The sequence below is a fragment of the Tursiops truncatus genome, chromosome 8 (genome assembly GCF_011762595.2).
Source record: "Tursiops truncatus isolate mTurTru1 chromosome 8, mTurTru1.mat.Y, whole genome shotgun sequence".
NCBI lineage: Eukaryota > Metazoa > Chordata > Mammalia > Artiodactyla > Delphinidae > Tursiops > Tursiops truncatus.
In genome coordinates, this window is record NC_047041.1 from 78,616,931 (window position 1) to 78,638,058 (window position 21,128).

The window sequence follows — 21,128 nt, forward strand, 5'->3', positions numbered from 1 at the left end:
TTTATCAAGATCTCCCTTTGATAATATAAAACTAGTGCTGGGATTTCCCTGGTGACACAGTGGTTAAGAATCCACCTGCCAACGCAGGGGACACAGGTTTAGCCCTGGTCCGGGAAGATCCCACATGCCACAGAGCAACTAAGCCCATGCACCACAACTACTGAGCCTGCGCTCTAGAGCCCGTGCGCCACGACTACTGAGCCCGTGCGCCACAACTGCTGAAGCCTGTGCGCCTAGACCCCATGCTCCGCAGCAAGAGAAGCCACTGCAATGAGAAGCCCGTGCACCACAAAGAAGAGCAGCATAAGCCCGCGCACAGTAACAAAGACCCAGTGCAGCCAAAAATAAATAAATAAATAAAACTAGTGCTGCATTCAGAGCGGTTTACTATATGTATGCTTAAATGTGAATTGATAGTCTAATTACAAGAAATAAAAAGAGCTGTAGGAAACAAAGTATAAAGATGATCTTACATGTGTATAAAGCCTGAACCAGTTTATGTTTAAATGTACCTTGTTAGTTTCCGTTTCCTTTTGGCAGCAGCAGTCATTGCCATGTAGGATGGTACTATGCTTGGTATAGGCAGAGAATGTTTAGTTGAGAATGAAGAAGGGGCAAGCCTGTATATTAAATAATGAAAAATAAAAAGTAATTTTGATTTGTACTATGGAGAAAAAAGGGGGCATACACTTCCATAATTAGAACATCATTTTGTCTTAATACATAAAGGAAAACATTATTCAATACTATAAACTTCCCTTGATTGCCTGGGCTTTTCTTTTCTCTTTTTTAAACCATAGATAGATTTCTGCATTCCCACAGCATAGAAAGGTGAAGGTATCATTCTTCCCATATTTAGATTAATTGTGAACATACATATTAAGTGAGAAGGATATGTTTTTGCTTGGATGACATGCAGTCAGCCATACCTTAGACTTACGACTATTTCAGAGTGAGCTGAGGTTTGCTAAACATCAATAGAAACTGTGGTATTTCCTTTAGTGAAGATATTAATGAATAATAATAAACAATTGGTAATCATCCACTGATGGCTTGTAACATCTTAACTTTGGAGTATGAAGAACAAACTAAATATATCTTAAGGTCTCCTCTAGCCTAACAAGGGTCAATCAACTTAAGTTTTAAAATTAAAGACTTCACAATATTGTGTTAGTGGATTAATATTTAGAGAGAAAGACAATTAAGATTTAATGAAGGTAAAAACACTGACTTTTTGTAATCAAGATAGCATACTTCATCTGTGAAACAGATCTTAAATATACCTACAGAGGAAAAAGAAAGCTAATAGTTTAAAGGCTATGTAAATAAAACAAAAGAAGAATTGGCAAATAGTCCTGTGTACCTTTGTAAAATGTTATTGTTTGGTAGTGATTCTTGTTCAGGTAATTTACTTTTCAAGCTCTTGGTGTCTTCACATATAACAAATGTAGACTCCAAATCCTCCTGGCCATATTCTTTTCTCTTGCTGAGAGGGATATCTACTTCACACATTTTCAGAGAATTATCACTGTTTGTATTTGAGTTGATGGCCTGAAAACTGGTAGTATGTGATGATGATTTTAATAAGGTCACTGCAGATGGATATTGAGAAGTTTTTCTACAGTCTTCTGGAGTATACACAATGGGTTGAAGTTCTTTGCTGAGGGAATCATTGAGCTGCATATTTTCAGACAGTGTAGATTTTTGGGGATGTTTTGCTTTCAAGGGAGAAGGCATTAATTTTCTTCGGGTTCTTTTTTGTGGAGGAATTTTAAGCAGATTAGATTCACTCGGAGATGTGCCTGTTCAACAAAATTAAAAAGAAGTTCAATAATGTTGCCTAAATAGTTTTCCAATAACCTTACCAGTTAAGAGAAGGAAAAAAAAGACCCCCAGTAATAAGTATATTTTCTGCCAAATTGATAAAAATTTAAAAGAAAATAAATAAGTTGGAAAGAAAAAAGTTATTGCTAATAACGTTAAAGTTAATAAACTCATTATAAAGAAATTCTACAACAGAAAATAGATACGAAGTAGCTAATATCAATATTATAGATACAGCTATCTTGAGATATTGGGCAATTATGAAAATAAACTGCATCCAGTAAATGTATACATTTCTCTAAGGATCTGTACCTGACCCTCTTATTCTATACTCTTATTTCTTTTCTTTTTCTTTGTTTAATTGAAGTATAGTTGGTTTACAACATTGTTAGTTTCTGGTGTACAGCAAATTGATTCAGTTTTATATATATATTCTTTTTTGGATTCTTTTCCATTATAGTTTATTATAAGACATTGAATATAGTTACCTGTGCTATACAGTAGGACCTTGTTGTTCACCTATTTTACATACAGTAGTTTTTAATCTGCTAATCTCAAACTCCTAATTTATCCCTACCCCTCCTTTCCCCTTTGGTAACCATAAATGTGTTTCTTATGTCTGGGAGTCTTTCTGTTTTGTAAATAAGTTTATTTGTATCTTTTTTCTTATATTCCACATTTAAGTGGTATCATATGATATTTGTCTTTCTCTGACTTACTTCACTTAGTATGATAATCTCTAAGTCCACCCATGTTGCTGCAAATGGCATTATCTCATTCTTTTTTTATGGCTATACACTCTATTTCTAATTATCCTCTTGCCACTACCTTCTCAGTCACGTGGGTCCCATATAACTAGATTTTTACTTTTTCCTTGCATTTCCCAATCTTCACCAATCCTGCCTCTTTTACACTTACAGTTAAAACATAATTCTGATCATGTCATTCCCCTGATTAAAGATGTTTAGTAATCTTTAAACAGAAACATAATGCCCAGAGATTTTTAGTAGGGGAATTCTTGTTCCTTGCTCCAAAATTAAGAGACAAATTGTTTTGTTTGAACTTAAGTGTGAACTCCCACAATACTAGACATGCTTAAATATTTAAGTACATAAAGACTTCTCACTTTCTTTTAGTGTACAAAATAATGACTTGATTACATATATAACAATAATCTTGATCAGCTCCAGTGTACTTATGTTGCATTTTTTAATTAATATATATTTTTTTCTGCTTTGCCTATTTCATTCTGGTAAACTTCATGGTGCCTGACACAAAGTAACTCTGCTTGGAGTGTGCTGTCCAGGGAAGAAACTGTAATGTGTATTTCTCACCATGTTTTCAAATCAGGCAGTAAAATTCCCAATTGATGTTATATTTGCTTTACAATATAATAATAACTTAAGTAACACTGAAAGCTGAATAAAATAAGTGCTGTGTATTTCAATAAAGCAATTCAAACTTTCAACCAAGTTAGAAAATACACTTATAACAATCAGCAACAGTACATGCATTATTCTTATTACATTAGTTGACAGTAGACTCTGCTGTGGCTAGGTTGACAATTACCCTCTAGGAAATACAATTTAAAAACAGGAAGAAAAATATGATCCCTGTTCTACTAAGGAATTTTACTTTTCTGAGAACTAGATAAATGAGATCCAGATCTTAAAATAATTTTCCACTCCCTTTAACATGACATTTGTCAAATTTTCCATTACCAGATATTTTTATACTAATGCTGCAGTGTAAAGACAGTAACTTTTCTCCACTGTGCTGCTACCACCAATTTGGTGGCTATTAATAGCTGGAAGATTAACTTCTTTTCCCAGGAGAAGGAGCAGGGGTATGTAGAGGATAGAAAACTATATCGAGGATAGAAAACTGAATTGGGAGTCAGGAGACTTGGATTCTATTTCTGGCTTCACCAACAACTCACTGAGTGACCTTGGGCAACTCACTTAAGCAGTGTGGGCATTAATACCCCCTAGAAAAAAGGGGATACTATCTTTCTATGTACAGGGATTTTCTAGGATTAGATAATATCTATAAAATACTTAGAGCTCAAGGAAAGGCTCTAGAAATATAGGCTTAAACTGTTAGCATTGTGACGTTCACAGGGTAAGCTGTAATTTACTTTCCAGTATTCCATCAATACCCAGCACATCATTATCACCAAAAGAATATATTTCAAACAATATATTGTTTGAATATATTTCACTTTCAGTTTATCAGATATCCAGTTTATCAAGGCTGATGATAAACTGTAATATAAACCCAAGGTATTGTGAAAGCAAGCACATCTAAGTGTTATTTGAACATGCAGGCGTCGTAACAACATTCTAAAATTTAGAACACAATGGACCATGAAACCTCAAGGGATAAGGATTATCCAGAGTAACTATTTTTCTTGTGCATATCTACGGAGGGATAATCTCTGGAGTGGCAGTGGGCAAATTCCCATGATGGTGGACCATGTTTTCTCCATTGCTTATAAACAGCATGAAAAGTGGGGGGGTGTCTTCCATAACACACCAAAAAAAAAAATCTACCAGTTCTTTGGGATAATCTAAACATAGATCCAATATCAAATTTTGGTAAGATCAGACTAAGTAACAGTTTGCAGTGAAAGCAATAGTAATCTTACAATGACATTATCTTTAGCTATAATTCTTCTCTCCTGATAGGATATGATAACTTGAAGGAGAAACATGAAGATGCGGCCGATAATGGACTCACATACCACTGTTTTACTGGACCTGAAAGGAGAGATGCTACAGACACACAGCATGTACAAAATACAAATCCAGGGGGTTCTTTTCTTTCTATCCTCTCAGTTATTAAGTACAGATAAAATAAAAAGAGAGCAGAAAATAGATGGTCAATTCAGGACTACTTAGGCTGACTAGTTGCTAAGAAAGGTTCAGAAGATAATCAGAGCAAAATAAGATTTAAAGGCTTAAATAAAAATTAGACAGTCAATTCACTGTAACTGTAAGGGGATAATGATTCCATTTATTCCTGAAGACTAAAAGAGCACGATAAACAACATGAGATTTCATTTTGAATACGATATTCAGAATATATAAATACAGCTATATAATAAATAGTCATTCCCCTTTAGTTAGGCAAGAATACTTGAAGTGGGTATGGCAAACTGGAGGGTGCTGGATTAGAGGCTACAACAACCACTGGATATGCTAGGTCTATGTCTATAAAAGAGATCTGCTGTACTTTTCCATTAGAGGATGTGCAGTAACTTTCCAGAAAAGCAGGCTTGGGGAGTCTGTAGTTTCCCGTGATTCAGCCTGGGAAAATACTATCTAACAAGATTCTGTAATTCTTTGGCCTACAGAGTGGAAATGACAAAGAAGGAACCTGGAGGAAGATTATAATTCCTTTAAAAAGGGCCCATAAAACGAGAAAAGGAATCATGTAGTTAAGGACTTTCAGAACAAGGGACTCTAATAGGTAATGGTAGTCAATGAAATACCTCAGCAATAGAGGTGCCACACAGGAGGTGACAGGACATTAAAAATGCATCGTTATAAGGTAGGCTCTTATAAAGTAGGATGGAAAAGATTGGCAGCTGCTTGGGAGGACAGCAAGTCTTCTCTCCAGGGTCTCTCCATCTAAAGAACCAGCCTACTACATCATATACTAAGGATAGAAGGTAGCAGGTATCCTATGTTCCGAAAAATTTTGTTATTTCTAGACCATGTCTTGGAACTTTAATTCTCCAGCACAGTGTAGGTGTACTGCATTTCTATTGCTCTGAAATGGTTATGATCCATGGTTATGTGAATATGACTTGTTGAAATTCATGTCCAAATAATAACAATAACCATAACGTCGAGACCTTTAAAAGAAGTTACTACTATTATTTTCAATATGGTATCAACGTTTATTTGATTAATGAAAAAAAAGGCTGTAGTCAGCTATGGAACAAGAAAAACAACCTAAGAGGACTGCATGTGCATAAAAAGATTCACTGTTTGTTCGTTCATCTAGTATTAAGCACTGCCATGTTCCAGACCTTTTCTAGGTATTGAGAATATAGCAGAAAACAGAACAGTTAAGAATTTACATTTCTGAGGGGAGAAGGCAGAAAAATAAATTATCTTAATACGTTAATAATGATATATGAGCTGTAAAGACAGTAAGACAGAAAAGTGGAGTAGAGGGTGATGGGAGATAGGAGGGGTGTGGTTTATGATGGCCAGGGAAGGTGATTCTAAGAATGGGATATGTGATCTGAGACTTGAATGGCTATGAAGGAGGCAGGCCTACAAAGATCTGGGGAAAGAGGCAGAGGAAACAGGAAGCGCAAGACCCAGTGGCAACAATAAATTTGTTGAGCTCAAGGAAACGAGAGAAGGCTAGTGTGACTGAAGTGTAGTGAGTTAGAGGGAGAGAAGAAATGAGAAGCTAGAGATATTGAAAGAGGCCAGCCTGTGTTAGGATATATGGATAAGGGCTTGGATTTATTCCAAGTGCAAAGGGCTATCTGTGGAGGATTCTAAGCATGGTTATGATGTGATCTGATTTACATTTTTAAAAAAGATTGCTTTGCTTACTGTGTGGAGAAAATATGAATGGGTAAGAGAGGAAACAAGGAACAAGAACAGTAACAAGACTATTGCTATAGCTCAGGCAAGAAATAACAAGAGCTTCGACTCGAGTGGTAGTAGTAGTGATAGATGTGGGAAGGGTGTGGTAATCAAATAATCAGATAAAAATTATATAAAGTAAATCCAGAATGTATGTAATAACATACATAGGTGTGATGAGGTATCTGACAATCAGGAACAAAGATAAGGAGTTCACACAAAGGAGTAGTATATATTAATTTTATACCATTTTACAGAAATTGACAACATTCCATAAAACCATGAATCATTTGACATGCACAATTACAGAGAAGTTCAAAAGGTCCTAAATATCATCCCTCAAATTTGGCATTCTCTTCTTACTGACATTACCTGCTCCCAGCCTCCACTCATCAGGCTTGAAGTCCTGTCCCCTTGAGGAGCTCTGATCCAAGTGAATTCAGGTGTCTTAGAACCTGCCTCCTTCCCTCTCCGGTCTCTTTGGGGTTTGAGGTATGATTTCTTAGTTAGAGATGATGGGTGTTATTATCATGCTGGGGTAGGGAAAAGGAAGGAAGGAGAGTGAGGCTAAGTAGGAAATGGTTCTAGAACAAGGGTGGCAGAAAGAAGAAAATTTATTGAAAATGGATTTTGGCTCCTAGGAAGTTGTACGAAAAGCAATGTGAGGGGAAGATGTAAGTTAATAGAGTGATGGGAAAGGGCATCTACTTTTAGGTCAGGCACTCTACTTTCTCATCTCTAAACACCCTCAAACAACTGAAACATTTATCTTCACTTCCAGACATAGACATACTGCGATTTCAGACACAAGCGCTGACTGCTTCACTCCCAATATCTTGTTAATTATCTTGAACATTCAATTACTTTAAAAGGAGCCAATGCATTTTAAATCCATGTTTAGCGAAGCCTTGAAAATGCAAAATGTGGTCTTGTAGTGAATGCATTAATCAAGTAATATATGATATACATGATATTAGAACCTTTTCTTTTTGGTAGGGGCACAAGATAGAAAGGCACCGAATACTTAAATTGCTCACTAGAAGATCCAGTCCTTGGTTGGCTCCGCCTTAAATGTCTCGCCTTAGAAACACCCTTAGTACAAGAAGAGATATGAAGGTTAACTTTGTAAAAGAAAACCAGTTTTAACCAAGGTGGTAATCTGAGTAGAGGTATGTAGCTCCCCTTCCAGATTCCCTTTAAAATGACCATATAATAGAAATAGGAGAAAACTTGCTCTAATGTTAGTAATAAGAGAAGAGTATTATCTGCACACCAGGACAGTAGAGGACCTTATGAGAAATATTGTGTAGCTAGAACTGGAAAAAAGGAAGGCATAGAGAGAATAACTTATAATTTCCCCACTTCATCCTTCAATGCTATCCTTGGGAGTGAAGTAAAAGGCACTGGAAGAATGTCACTGAAGTTCCTTAAATGAGGAACAGGGATGAGGGAGTAGATAGGGTAGGAGGAGAAAGGGTGAGACAACACTATGAGATACAGTGAAATGACAATATGTGAACGCTAGCAGCAGCACTAAGAGGCCCTAAGATTCAGTCCTGGTCTAGCTGTCTCACCGTAGAAAGGAACACTGAACAGAAAGTGCCCAACCCTGTGGGCCTTGCTCCCAGCACTGGTGGCAAAGAGGCAAAGTTTCTACCTGAGGCTACCTGAGGCTCTGGTTTCTTTTCTACACTCCCTGGGCTGTGAGATCCATGAAAAGGAATGCACTTCCCCCATATCTCTGGACCTTACTATCTACTTGATTATCAGGAAGTTAAGGGCAGAACCATACTACTAATAAGCACAGAGGAAACTCACTGGACCAGTAAAAGGATAATACAGTATAAAGGAGAGGCAGAACTGGCACACAAACTCAGGCCTTCTGATAATCCAGAAGCCACGTTTTACCTACACCAAGCTCCTACCACAGGGAGAATTTAATCAATTAGGATAATGGCTAAATAAAACATGGGATATACATAATTACACGGTTATTTAAAGACATATTTTACAGATTATCTGATGATTTGGGAAAATATCCCATCAAATGAAGCAGTAAAGAAATTTAAATACAGCATGATCCCAATTTTGAAAAAAAACAAACAAAAACCCCATCAAAACCAAATCAAAGCATGTACATACAGACCCCATGAGCGAAAAGGGGGTGAAAAAGTCACAGAAAACAGAGCAGAAGGAAATATGGCTCATTAGCTGAAAGACCGAACTATGTACACAGAACACAACCAGGGTCACCAGATATTTGAGAGTATGTCTTTCAACATGATAATCAAGACATATGACTACACACAGGAAAAAAAAGTGAGAGGAAATAAATGAGTATATTAGGATAACCATAATTAATATCTTCTGAGAAATGAGACATTATTACATTCATGAAGAAAAACCGAAGTGCTATAAGAAGAAACACTGAATTTTAAGAAAGAGTTCTTAGAAATTTAAAATGAGAGGAAAACAAAATAAAAGTAAAGGTTCTAAGATAAAGTGGAAGACACCTGCTAGAAAGAAGAACAAACAAACCAAAAGAGGTAAATACTAGAAAACAGATAATAGAATTTGAGGATCAATCCAGAAGATCCAACATCAGAATGATAAGTGTTCCAAAGACAGAACAGAAAGAAGGGCAGAAACATATTATGGAGGTTTATGTATGTAAGCACGTGGAAGTGCTTGAATACATATGTGAAAATTTCTCAGAGTGAAAGGATAAAGGTTTCCAGTGCAAAAGGCCCACAAACTGTTTAGCATAATGAACTTAAAAAAGACTAACACCAAGGTATAGCATTGTGACATTTCAGAATACCAAGGATCCCAAAATCTTCCTGGGAGAAAAAGTCCCACACAAAGTATGAAGAATAAAAATGGCATGACAGTTAATGGCAACACTGAAATCTAGAAATCAATGGAGCAATGTCTTCACAGTTCTTAGAAAAATTATTTCCAACTTAGAATTCCATACCTAGTCAATCAGAAAATAAAAATATTGCTGTACATCCAAGGTCTAAAAAAATTTTACTTCCTATGCACCCATTCTCCAGAATTTTATGGAGGATGAACTTCCGTAGAATAAAGGAGAAAACAAGAAAGAGGATGGGAAAAAAAAACAAATACTACACACAGAAACCATAAAGCTGTACAAGAAAGAGAATTTATACACTTCGTAGCTCAACAGAGAACGATATTTACTTGATAACACTCTAGAGATTTATTTTTAAAAAGGTGAAAAACTCTTTTGGCAAAAAGGGGGACAGGAGGAAATATATACACATTGTAAAGGAGTTAAATCCTTTAAAATGAAATGAAATAAAAGTAAGTAGATAACATCTAAAATTGGAAAAATAAAAACAAATAAGAATTAGCAGTATAAATTTTAAATTTAGAAATTAGGAGGAAAAATCAAAAGAAATAGCTAAAAGGTGAATAAGAATTGGGAGTGGGCAGCAATAGGGCAAGGAATACCTACACAAATATTATAGTACTTGTTAGCTTTCTAAATTATGTGCAGGTATTACTTTTATAAAAATATAAACTGAATTTTAAAAGGAGGTGGAGGTGAAGAGGGGGAAAAAAGGAGGGGGCAGGGGGAGAGGGGAGAGACAGACACACACACACACACGCACACACATGCAGAATCTTTTAATGAAAAGAAAAATGGTTAAACTTTGGGGCTATAAAAGGAAAGAGCAGTCCAAAATCACATCTCTTGCTTGTCCTGGGATAGCTTTACCCCAAATCTGTGGACTTTGAGTGGGGTCAAACTAGCCAAAGCTATGAGTCTAAACTGAAACATGCAAGCAGATAACATGAAATGGAATTGGCAATCTAATAGAAGGGCAAAATGAACATTCTAGGCCTAGGGAAGGTGGGAAAGATCTTTTATTTAGCCCCATTCTCCACTGGCTTATCATCTCACTCTCCTACTTATGTCTTCCCTAGCATGCAACAAAAAGAAAGGCAGAACAGTTATCTACCTAGTAATGTAAAGAGGGCCAATAAAAATGTGAATCAATCAGCAAAAATAAATCATTCAATATGGTGAGAATGAGCAGAATGGATTTAAAGTCATGAGTCCCAGGAATGAAGGAAAATTCCTCTTCTTCAGGGAAGAGGTAAACCACTTGTGAAATCTGAACGTTAGCATGTGTAATTCTGTTATGCTTTAAAGTTTATAGCACATAATAAATAGTAGAAATAAAAATAAAGCTTAGATAGCAAAAATTCTAAGAAATGAAAGATATATTTTGTATGAGGACATGGATTTAATCAGTTTGCTTTCAGATATTTTAAGTGTCCTAAAGACCTCTAGCTTTAATGATATTTCTTATACCTATCTTTATCTTTACATTTAGATTCCATACGAAGGTAAGATATACTTTAATTTCTTCACAGGTCTGTTGAGATATTCAGATGATTAAACAGAGAGGATAAAAAAAAAAAACAAAAACAAAAAACAGAGAGGATACCACTTTAAGGATCAAGACATTTTCTATTACTGTTTTCAAATTAACTAGAATACATATAATTCTAAAGAACAGTTTGGGAACTTCCCGGAGAGAAAATGTTCATTGAAAAATAACTTTGGTATTGCTTTACTTATAAAGGTCTAACATAGTTATCTTGAAATTCAAGACGATCTCTTAGGGCTTTTTAACACCTCATATAGTTGAAGGCACATATTAATAAAATAACAATATAATGCACCCTATTGTTGTTTTTATAGTTATGAAGTCTTTTTAGCAAAAAATGCATAAACAATGCTAGAGATTTATTCATCAACTCCTTTAGGGAAGAGGTTTAGGGAAGAGGTTTAGGGAAGAGGGTAGGCAATGAAAGTTATATGATTAAATAATATAACTTTTCAAAATGACTATGTCCTACAATTTAGACCAGGATTTGAAAAGTGATCAGAAACAGATCAGAGCTAATGAGAGATATAGAAAAGTCCCTCTTCTAAACCCTAGGGTAAATTTTGCTTAATGAATCCAATCCTAGTCTTTGTAATACTTAACCATTAATAGTTTAAGAAATATCTTAAAATATTTATATGGTGCTTTAAGGCATCATATATACAGCTGAAAATGTGCATTTCAGGATAAAGTGGTTTAGTGTTCTATTTATCTGTTCCTACATTATGGCTAGAGATTCCCGCTTCAAAAAGTTTGTTTACTGTAAGTCCATAAAGAGACTTAAAAAGGAAGTCAGAAAAAAACATTTGTTGAGACTGCCAAGGTTTACAAGCCTTTCAAAGTCTTTTAAGTATTAAAACCACTTTCAAAATTAACTCTAAATGCAAGTGCTAAAATTGTGGATAGTGAAAAAATACAATTTTCATCAGTAGTATTCCAAATTCTAACACAATGTTACCTAGATTACAACATAAGAATGTTAACATTTGTGTAGTCTGTGTAGCATTTTATAGAATAAAATATGCTATTAATATAAGCCACAACTTAATATCAAAACAAAAACAGTAAAAATAGTAATAAAATTAGAATTAATTTGTCTGATCACTAAATTATATTTGCTAAGTGGTTAAAAGAAATTATGAACAAATATTTGATGACTGGTTAAGTGGTTAATGAAGAAGTAAACACAGTTTAGATATTAACCTGCCATTTGCCATCATTCCCCCAAACTTCTGAAATTTTAAGGAATATGATCAACTAATGGCGGTGCAATAAAAGCAATAAATTAGATATTTTGACTTTGTTAGTGAAATACAGGAGAGTCTCATAAAGAAATATATGAAAAAGACATTTGAGAAATTGCCTACACCTGAAGAGAAACATGTAAAAATGTATTTACTGGCTGCATTGTTCTTTAAGTTATTTAAGTCCACTTGTGAGCATAATGTAGTTTGCTTCATTATTTCAATCTTTCAAATATTTCATTTCTCCAAGAAGCTTATCCCACAGATTTGATTTAGGACTCTAAAATATTTCCAGTAGAAAGCAGGAAAGAGTTGTTTCATGTCTGTCTTTCTAAAAGTAGTTTTAAGAAATGTCAGTATATTTTTACTTTTAAAAGATTTTTTTTACAATATTTATTTTTTTGCTTATTTTAAAAAATTTCCTTAACGAGGCCATAGGATTAAATGTTACATATATTAATATAGGCCACTTCTTATATGATCCTACTAATACACAAGGATATTATATAATTTAAGATAATTATATATTATATAATATGCTAGTACATTAGTAGGAAAAAGAAAGAAAGTGGTGGTGTAAACGAGCTAAATCTTCATCTCTTAGAATGAGCTGATAATACCTAAACATAGATGAATCAATAAACAGCAGTAAGTATACTGTTTAGAATTTGTTACACATCATCCAACATGCATTTTAATAGAAAACAGAAAAAACAGGCTTGTTTTGTCTGTTTTCCTAAAAGCAGTTTTAGGAAATGTCAGTATATTTTTACTTTTAAATGAATTCTTTTAATTATTATTAGAAATGCCCTTAAATCAATGCATTATTAACAACAAGTCACATCTAAATAATTTTAAACCAATGCCCATTACAGAGGAAAAGGAAGTTAAAACTTACACATGTTTCATAGTAGCAAAAAAAGAAAGGCCCAAGTAATAGAAACCCTTACTTTATAATATTCTTACATCATAAAAATCATATAGTTTAGCAATGTATATAGTTTTTACTGAATTTCCACTTTAAAATGGTCATACTAATTCTTGATTAATTATAGGCCACCAGGAAAATCACAGTGGGGTTCATCTCAAACACAGAACCAGAATTTAGCACTATATGATCTTAATGTTCACTTAAACTTTCCTACTTTATAATTTGTTGCTCACAGCAAGAAAAGTGATATGCTCATATATCAATCATATTTGTTGTTGGCATAACTAAAGTCTCTTATTGATTTACCAGGGGCAAGTCAGGTAAAGAAACCAAGCAATACAAAGTAATAACATATATAAATATGATTATAATGAAGACTTAAAAATACAAAATTTTCTTCACAGACCCAAAAATATGAATAGAAGGCACTATACCATTTCAACCCCTCAAAACTGAGATGTCATCTACCTACTACTACTAGAAGAAAGAAAACATAAATGTGAATTAAATAGATAAATACCTTTATAATTTAAAGTTGGGTTATGTAGAAATTAACAACCACCATAAGTAAAAGAAAAATATGTATCATATATGGCAAAGTGTTTAAAGCTCTTGTCTGTATATATATGTATATCTATATATATACATATGTGGTCATCTATCTATCAAACAAAGTAAATAAGGAAAATGAAAGATAATAGAAAAATAAGACAAAGGAGATAAACAGGTAACTCAGAATGAAATACAAATGGACAAAAGCACATTAAAAAAATATTCACCTTCTACCCCCCTTTATCGGGGTGGACTGTACACTTATGATAGTTCTGGAGAATAACCTGACAATGCATATCAAATGCTTTAAAAATGTACAGACCCTTTGACCTAACTATTCTACTTTTGGGGGTCTTAGCCTAAGGAAATAATTAAACAAGTCGCAAAATATGCACACACACACACAGATGTCCAGTGGAGTGTTGCTTACAACAGCAAGAAAGGGAAAACAACTGAACGTTCATTAATAGGGGATTAGGTAAATATAATATGCAGGTAACAAAAATTACTTAAATTCATATTTGATAGGAAAATGTGTGTATAACAAGGGGTTCTGTGAAAAAAAGCAAAATGAGGTTAAAACATTAGTGAAAGGGGCAATAAACCTAAAAATGATGAAAAAACTGTTTTTGACTGTCAATGAAGTTATAGTTTGCTGGGGAGAGGGAAGGTAAGATATGATAATTGTTATAACAATGGAATAAAAAATATAATGGAAATGTAAAAGAGTGTGTGCAGGCAAAGTGGGGAGGACTCATTAATGGGAAGGTTTCACAAAGAAGGCAGTATCTAAATTGGATTGTCAATGAGGATAAGGATCTTAATGTGCTAGGATGTGGGATGGAGAGAAAGTAGCACTCAAGATCGAGGGAGAAGCCTGGAAACTGTAGAGGCAAGAAAATGAAAGCATGTTTAAGAGGAGGTTGGGACACTGAGTGCCATAGGGAAGTGAGTCTGCATGGAGCTGGGAAAGCCTTTAAAGGTTCTTCTAAGTAAGGGGTCTGAACTTTGCTAGGAAGATCATTTTAGGGTGAAGAGTAGATTGTAGAGGGGGAGAGGTTAGAAATGGAAACTGTCCTAGATATCACTATAATTATTCATTTCTTACATCAAATCTTCTCAAAATGTTTTAAAATAAACTGAATTAAGAATCATCACTCTATTCTCTGTTTAAATAAATCTCTAAAACACAAGTACTAACTGGCAATTTCATGTGGTTTCTTAGGTAGGAGGGGTCTATATTTATTTTTCAGCTTTTTGAAATATTCCACAGATGGTTCCTCTAAATAGAGAAACTAGATAATTTATCACTAATGAGTTAAAAATCCCCCTCTTAAACAATGGGCAGGCCTTCTGGGGTCATTTTTGATGTGCCATATCATGTGTCCTGAATGATTTTACCCAGGGGAACTAATTTATCAAAAGCTTAAGACTGCAAATGTTAAAAGATTTACAGAGCTGTACGTTAGTGTAAAAAGCAGAATGCAGTATTTAGCAAACATGAGTCACAGGCTGCAAAGTAGGGTTCATGACAGGGAGACACTGATGAATGGGATTAGATCTAATTGAGGTTTGGTACAAAATGATGGCAAGGATTTTTCTTTTGCTAGCTCTCATGTTAATAAGTACGTGAGCAAGTATTTTGGGAAACTATGCTAAGTTAAAATTAGTTGGCAAAGTTCTAAAGTGAAATCAAATATTAATATATGCATTTCAATAAACACTTCTAGGCTACAAGTGATTGGTACAATTACTGTACTAATCATAAATCTGGATTCTTTTTAACAGCCTTGTGACTCACGGAATTTGCAGATGCAAATGTACAGGTGAATGAATTTTAACTATTTAAAAGATAAATAACCTTAAGGTACTAGTGAATTAACCAAAATAATAAACATTTTATAATGTATTCATAAGACACTATTGTGGTTATTGTAGTAATTAATGCCTACAGAGATAATATCAGCTATTTACGAATATCACAAAGAGAGAATACATTTTAAGAACTGTTACAGTCCTTTAAATTAATCCAGCATTCTGAGTAATAAATCAACCATAACCTTTTGAAACCTGTCTCCGTGGGAAATAGCAGATACCATGTTTTCCTCTCAGTCTCATTTTCCTAGTATTCATGCTTATGTAAGATGGGAAAAAAGAAAACGACAATGCAAAGAACCTTTTAATTTACAGTAATATTTGCAGTTACAGGTGAATAACTGAACAATGCCTTGTGTACAAGGAGACTAAGGGCCAAACGAAATGTATTTAGGGCTTCAAAAAAGACTTTCATTGTCTATTGGCACTGATTAAATTTTGTTGCCAAATGGGAAGATATATGAAAGATTCAGTTTGTAAGCATTTTGCTGCTTCATATTTATTATACGAGGAATTAGTATAGAGATCTTTTTTATAAAATGAAACATCTTTGTATTCAAGTAATTACAGGGGAAACAAACTTCCATAAGAACCCTGTATTCAATCAGAATATCTGTACTATAAGAAACTGGTTCTACTAGTATCTTTTATTGTACTCTAAGATAAAATCACTGACATGGGGTGCAAAATTTAAGAAAAGGAAAGGTTAGAGACAGAAATATTACTAAATGTGAGTTTCCAGATGGGTAATGAGGAAATCTTGACTTTTCATTTAATGTCAGAAATTTTATCAGTTCCATAATTAAACCCTGCTGCCGGCATCCCCACCCTGCATGGCACTCAGTGAGTGCTTTCTCTGTTTTCCAGACCCAAAATAGGTGCATGTTTTACTCCAAGTCAACAGACATGTAGTTTGGAAGCAAAGATTTTAAGTCAAATAAATATCTATCCCAAAATTAAGTACTGACATTGGTAAAGTATTAAAATTAACAAAATTAAAAAAGTTAATTTCTTCTTGAATAAGAAGTAATATAGGCTTATTAATATAAGAAAAATAAAATTAGTCTATATAACAAAAATATAAAAACTAAGGATATCTTTAATTAACAAATATATAAGACATATATGAAGAAAATTCTAAAATTTTGCTGAGGAACATACAAGAGGGTATGCATATGGAGAGGCAAACTATTCTAGAGTGAGAAGATTTGACAGTAGGAAAATGTGAAGACAAAATTAATTTACAAAATTTTTAAAAGATTTTACTTCCTTGGAATCAGAAAAAAATGATTCTGACAGACATTTCTTAGTCAGGGACACTTTAAAAACAAAGAATAAAAAAGGGGGACCAGCACTGCTATATGTCAAAAAATACTATAAACTATTAGTTTTTAAAATAATAGTTACTAGCTCTAGGATAGACAAATAGGCAAAATAATAAGATAAAAATCCAATAAACAGAATTACCTATGACTACTGTATGTAAATTAATGGTGCCATAAGGACAGACTGTCAATATATTATACAAGAATGACTAGCTCTTTGGAAAAAAATTAAGTTAGAGTCTTGCCTGTTAACGTACGTCAAAATAAACCTGGAGTAAATGGAAGCAAAAATTAAAAAAACTTATAGGTGAAAAGGCCTTTTGAGGAATAATTCCAAAGGCAGGGGGGAAAAAAAAACAAATGAAGCTATTTTATTAGATAAAAGTTTAAAATTTCAGTATTAAAAAGGACATCTCAAACAAAGTTAACAGTAAATGATAAACTTGAAGAATATACTTGCAACATGTATCTTACAGGAAAGAGTTAATATCCTTTGATGATCTCATCTAGTCCTATGGCTTTAAATATCATCTAAATGTTAACAATTCTCAAATTTATCTTTCAGTTCAGACTTCTAAACTCCAGATTCTTATATCCAACTGCTTACATGATATCTCCACTTGGATGTATCTTAGACAAATTTAAAATGCTCCAAACTGAACTCCCAATCTTCTGTCACCTCTACCCTATAAACCTGCTCCACCATCTCTTTTAAGGTGACTGGATTCTTTCAGTTGCGGAGTTCAGAAATCTTAGTCAATTTTGCCCTTTCTTTCTCTCACACCCCAAATCCAATTTGTCAGGAAATCCTGCTGGCTCTACCTTCAAAATATATTAGAATCTGACCACTTCTCACCAACTCCACTGCTACCAACCTGGTCGAGCTACCACCATCTTTTACTTGGGTTATTGCAGTGGTGTCTTAAGTTTCAGCCCTTGCCATATGACAATCTATTCTCAACACAGAAACCAGAGGGATCTTATAAAAACATGACTAAGATATGTTACTTCTCTGCTTAGATCATGCCATAGTTCCGTTTAGTTCAGAGTAAAAGCCTATATCCTTATAATGACCTACAAGGTTCTACATGATCTGCCTTTGTACTTTGAGGTATCCTTACCATCAGATAAGTGCCTGGCACACAGTAAAAGTTCAATAAATATTACTGAATGAATGAATAAACATCCATATCGTAAGCTCTTGTAAATAAGTAACAATTTTTGCTATACATGACTATGTGAAAAATAATGTTCAAATGATTGGCTAGGTCATTCACAGAAAATATATCCTTAAATAGATGGAAAAAAATACACTCAAGTATACTAGTAAACAAAGAAAAAATGGAAAGAAGATAATATTTATGACTATTAAAGTGGCAAAGAATCAATAAGTAATTAGCAAAGACAAAAGAGGGAGAGAGAACCCCAGATTTAAAAGGATTTAATAGATACATCCCAACCAATGACAAAGTATGGGCCTTGTCTGGATACTGATATAAAAAAGCTATAAAAAGAAATCATTTACGGGACAATGGAGGAAATTTGAACACTGATGGCATTAGTTATGAAAAGAGCACTGTGTTTTCTTTTAGAGACACTAAGATAAATGGAAGAAATGATATGTTGCCTGAGTTTTCCTTCAAAATAATCCAGTGTAGATATAGATGGGGTGGAGGAAAGCAGATGGGGTTCTCAAGACTAGCCATGAGATAATTCTTAAAGTTAGGTGATAGGTACAGAACATGACGCTCATTATAGTTTTCTTTGTATTTCTATGTGTGTTTGAAAATGATTTTCTAAAAATTAAAAATATTTTAACAGCAACAGCTGGTGAAGCTAAAAGGAGCTCATTTTCTTTTTTCTTTTTTAATCTTAAAAAGTATTTATTGATATCTCTCTGTAAGTGAATCAACTGGGTGTAAAGTGGCATAAACACAGCATTGAAAATCAGCTAAACCCCATAATAAAAATAAATTACAAAAAACAAACAAACAAACAAAAAAACCCCGAAAAACAAAGACAGTGAAAGAGAGAGAAATTCTTACAAAATTCGTTCAGGGGCTGTGATGCAACCTGGATTGACCACATCTAGACCCACACCTGGATGAGACATAAGTCTGGACACTCTTGGGGCTGAGAGGATTGGTGAAGTTGGGTGAGCAAATGCAGACCCTTTAAAGTAATACTGCATGGTACCCATTCCATGGGTTCCCAATCTCCAGGTTCAGGGGAATCTTCCTACAGCTAAAACATGCATGGGAAACCCAGAGGATGGTACACGGTGTGATTGGGAAAGGTTTCTAAAACGCACCTCATGTATTCATCTCCTGGTGCTCGGGTTCACCATTCCAGCCCCTTTACTAACAACCTCCCCACTTGGAGAATCAAGGAGCTCATTTTCTTACACTGTTCATGGGAGTTAAAATTGGTACAACCATATAGGAGAGGGAGAAGTTACTTAGCAATATATATTAGAAACTTTTAAAGAAGTGTAGATTTCTTGAGCCAGAAATTCCACTTCTAGGAGTTTATCATAGGGGTAATCAGGCATGAGCACCAGGATAAATGTATATATTTGCTCACTACAATATTATTTACAATAATGAAAATTTATTAACCTAAATTCCTAACAACAGAGTACAGATTATATCAATTATAGTTAATCTCATCAGATTTTTAAAAACACAGTGTGTGTGTTTTAAATACAAAGAATGTAGCTGATCTAGTAAATACTTTTTAAAGCACCAGAAATAAAATATTCAAACCCCACAGCATTTAGTAATTTTGAAATTTAACAACAAAACCAGTTGACATTACAGGAGTATAGGAAAAAAGTCAGTCGCACATGTATAAGCTTAAAATGAATGAGACATTTGACTCATGTTTTGCTTTAGTTGAATTTTACTTCTAAAATTTGTTAAGACTATTTATTGATAAATTTTAGCAATATATGCTATTTGGCTATTGCTTCGTGTCTTTAGAAATTCAAGAGTAAATTTCACTATTTACTTTTTAAAATGAACTACTTCAATATTCTAAGACTAAGAAAAATAAACATTTATAAATGTACTCACTTTATACCCCTTCCCTGTTATTCATCTTTGACTCTCTCTTCATAATGAATATAACATACATAATTCATGGAATGAACAAGACATACTAAGCAAATAGTTAATGTATAAAATCACTTGAATATTAAAATAATAAAGTAAGAACAAAACATAATAAAAACAAAACCCGCCTTCTGATACATTTTCAGAAGAAAGTTCATGATTATAAAAGGTAACATAACCTCAATAGTCTTTCCTTTTGAATATGTTGCGAAAAAGAATTCAGAACCAAATAAATGTTTTGTTTTACTGTTGACAAGTATAGTCTACGCAATTACACTGTAAGTGAAATACAGATTTTTAAATAAGGGATAATGATCATCACATAGCAGGTGGTCAGTATTTCTTAATCTTGGTGTTAAAACTCTATTTCCTCTCCAACATCTTGAATGCACTATAAATAAAGAATCAAGGCCCCAAAGGTATGAGAGAATCTGAAAAAAATCTTAAGTTTTCCTTCTAATGATCTCAACGAGGTCACTTCTGATGAAGATAATGCTTTATTAAGAGAAAAAGAATATACATATAACCCCAACTTGCCTGTCATCTTAATGTAAAGATACAGTATAGGAAACCTAATAATAAGAGACCTAGGTAATTCAGAGCAACCTCTCTACTGAAGGCAAGTAAAAAATCTGGACAAAATATAAAAAACACAGGCTTGAAGGCACAGGAGAGCTAACAAGATTGTGAAGAATTATAGGCAGGTATCAGGAGGAAGTTGAAGGCTCAGGAAAGTAATCTCTGCATTTACAGCTATTTTCCCCTCAAGGTTATTTGCTGATGCTGGAGGTGGCAGAACAGCTTAGTAACATTGTTGAGAGCTTTGTAGGACTGGGATGCAGGAACCGGAATTTAGTGCCTACTAAAGGGAGTTCTTCCTAAACCCTCCCCAATTTGAGCTGGGGCACAGTTAAACTCCACAGGGTAAACTAGGAGTAGGCAGGCCCTCGCAGAAGCTGAAGTTCAGTTTCAAATTATCTCAGTCTCTAAAACTGGACTGAAATGATTTTAGACTGCTAATGCCAAAAGGAGCCTGGAATAAGCAAATATTAATCCTCTCTGAGGAAGACATTGTTATCAGAAGCCTCAAAGGATTTCTACAAACGATTCTGCAAATACATGTGGGATGCACAAAAATTACCATGCATTCAAGGAAATGCACATGAAAGAAATCCAGCAGAAAGAGAACAGAAACAGACGCAGTGGGTTCTAGGCTTGGGAATTCTCAGG

General features: G+C 34.1%; 1 protein-coding gene across 2 annotated transcripts in view; it reads right to left on the reverse strand.

The window, feature by feature from the left end:
- The window catches only part of KIF18A (kinesin family member 18A), an 80,320-nt gene that overhangs the window by 8,960 nt on the left and 50,232 nt on the right, over positions 1 to 21,128 (reverse strand). For both annotated transcript variants that reach the window (XM_019948502.3, XM_073808723.1), the window contains 2 exons: positions 1,364 to 1,802; positions 513 to 620 (listed from right to left, as the gene is read on the reverse strand). In XM_019948502.3, the coding sequence (XP_019804061.1) occupies positions 513 to 620; positions 1,364 to 1,802 (547 nt within the window). The remainder of the gene's footprint in view (positions 1 to 512; positions 621 to 1,363; positions 1,803 to 21,128) is intronic.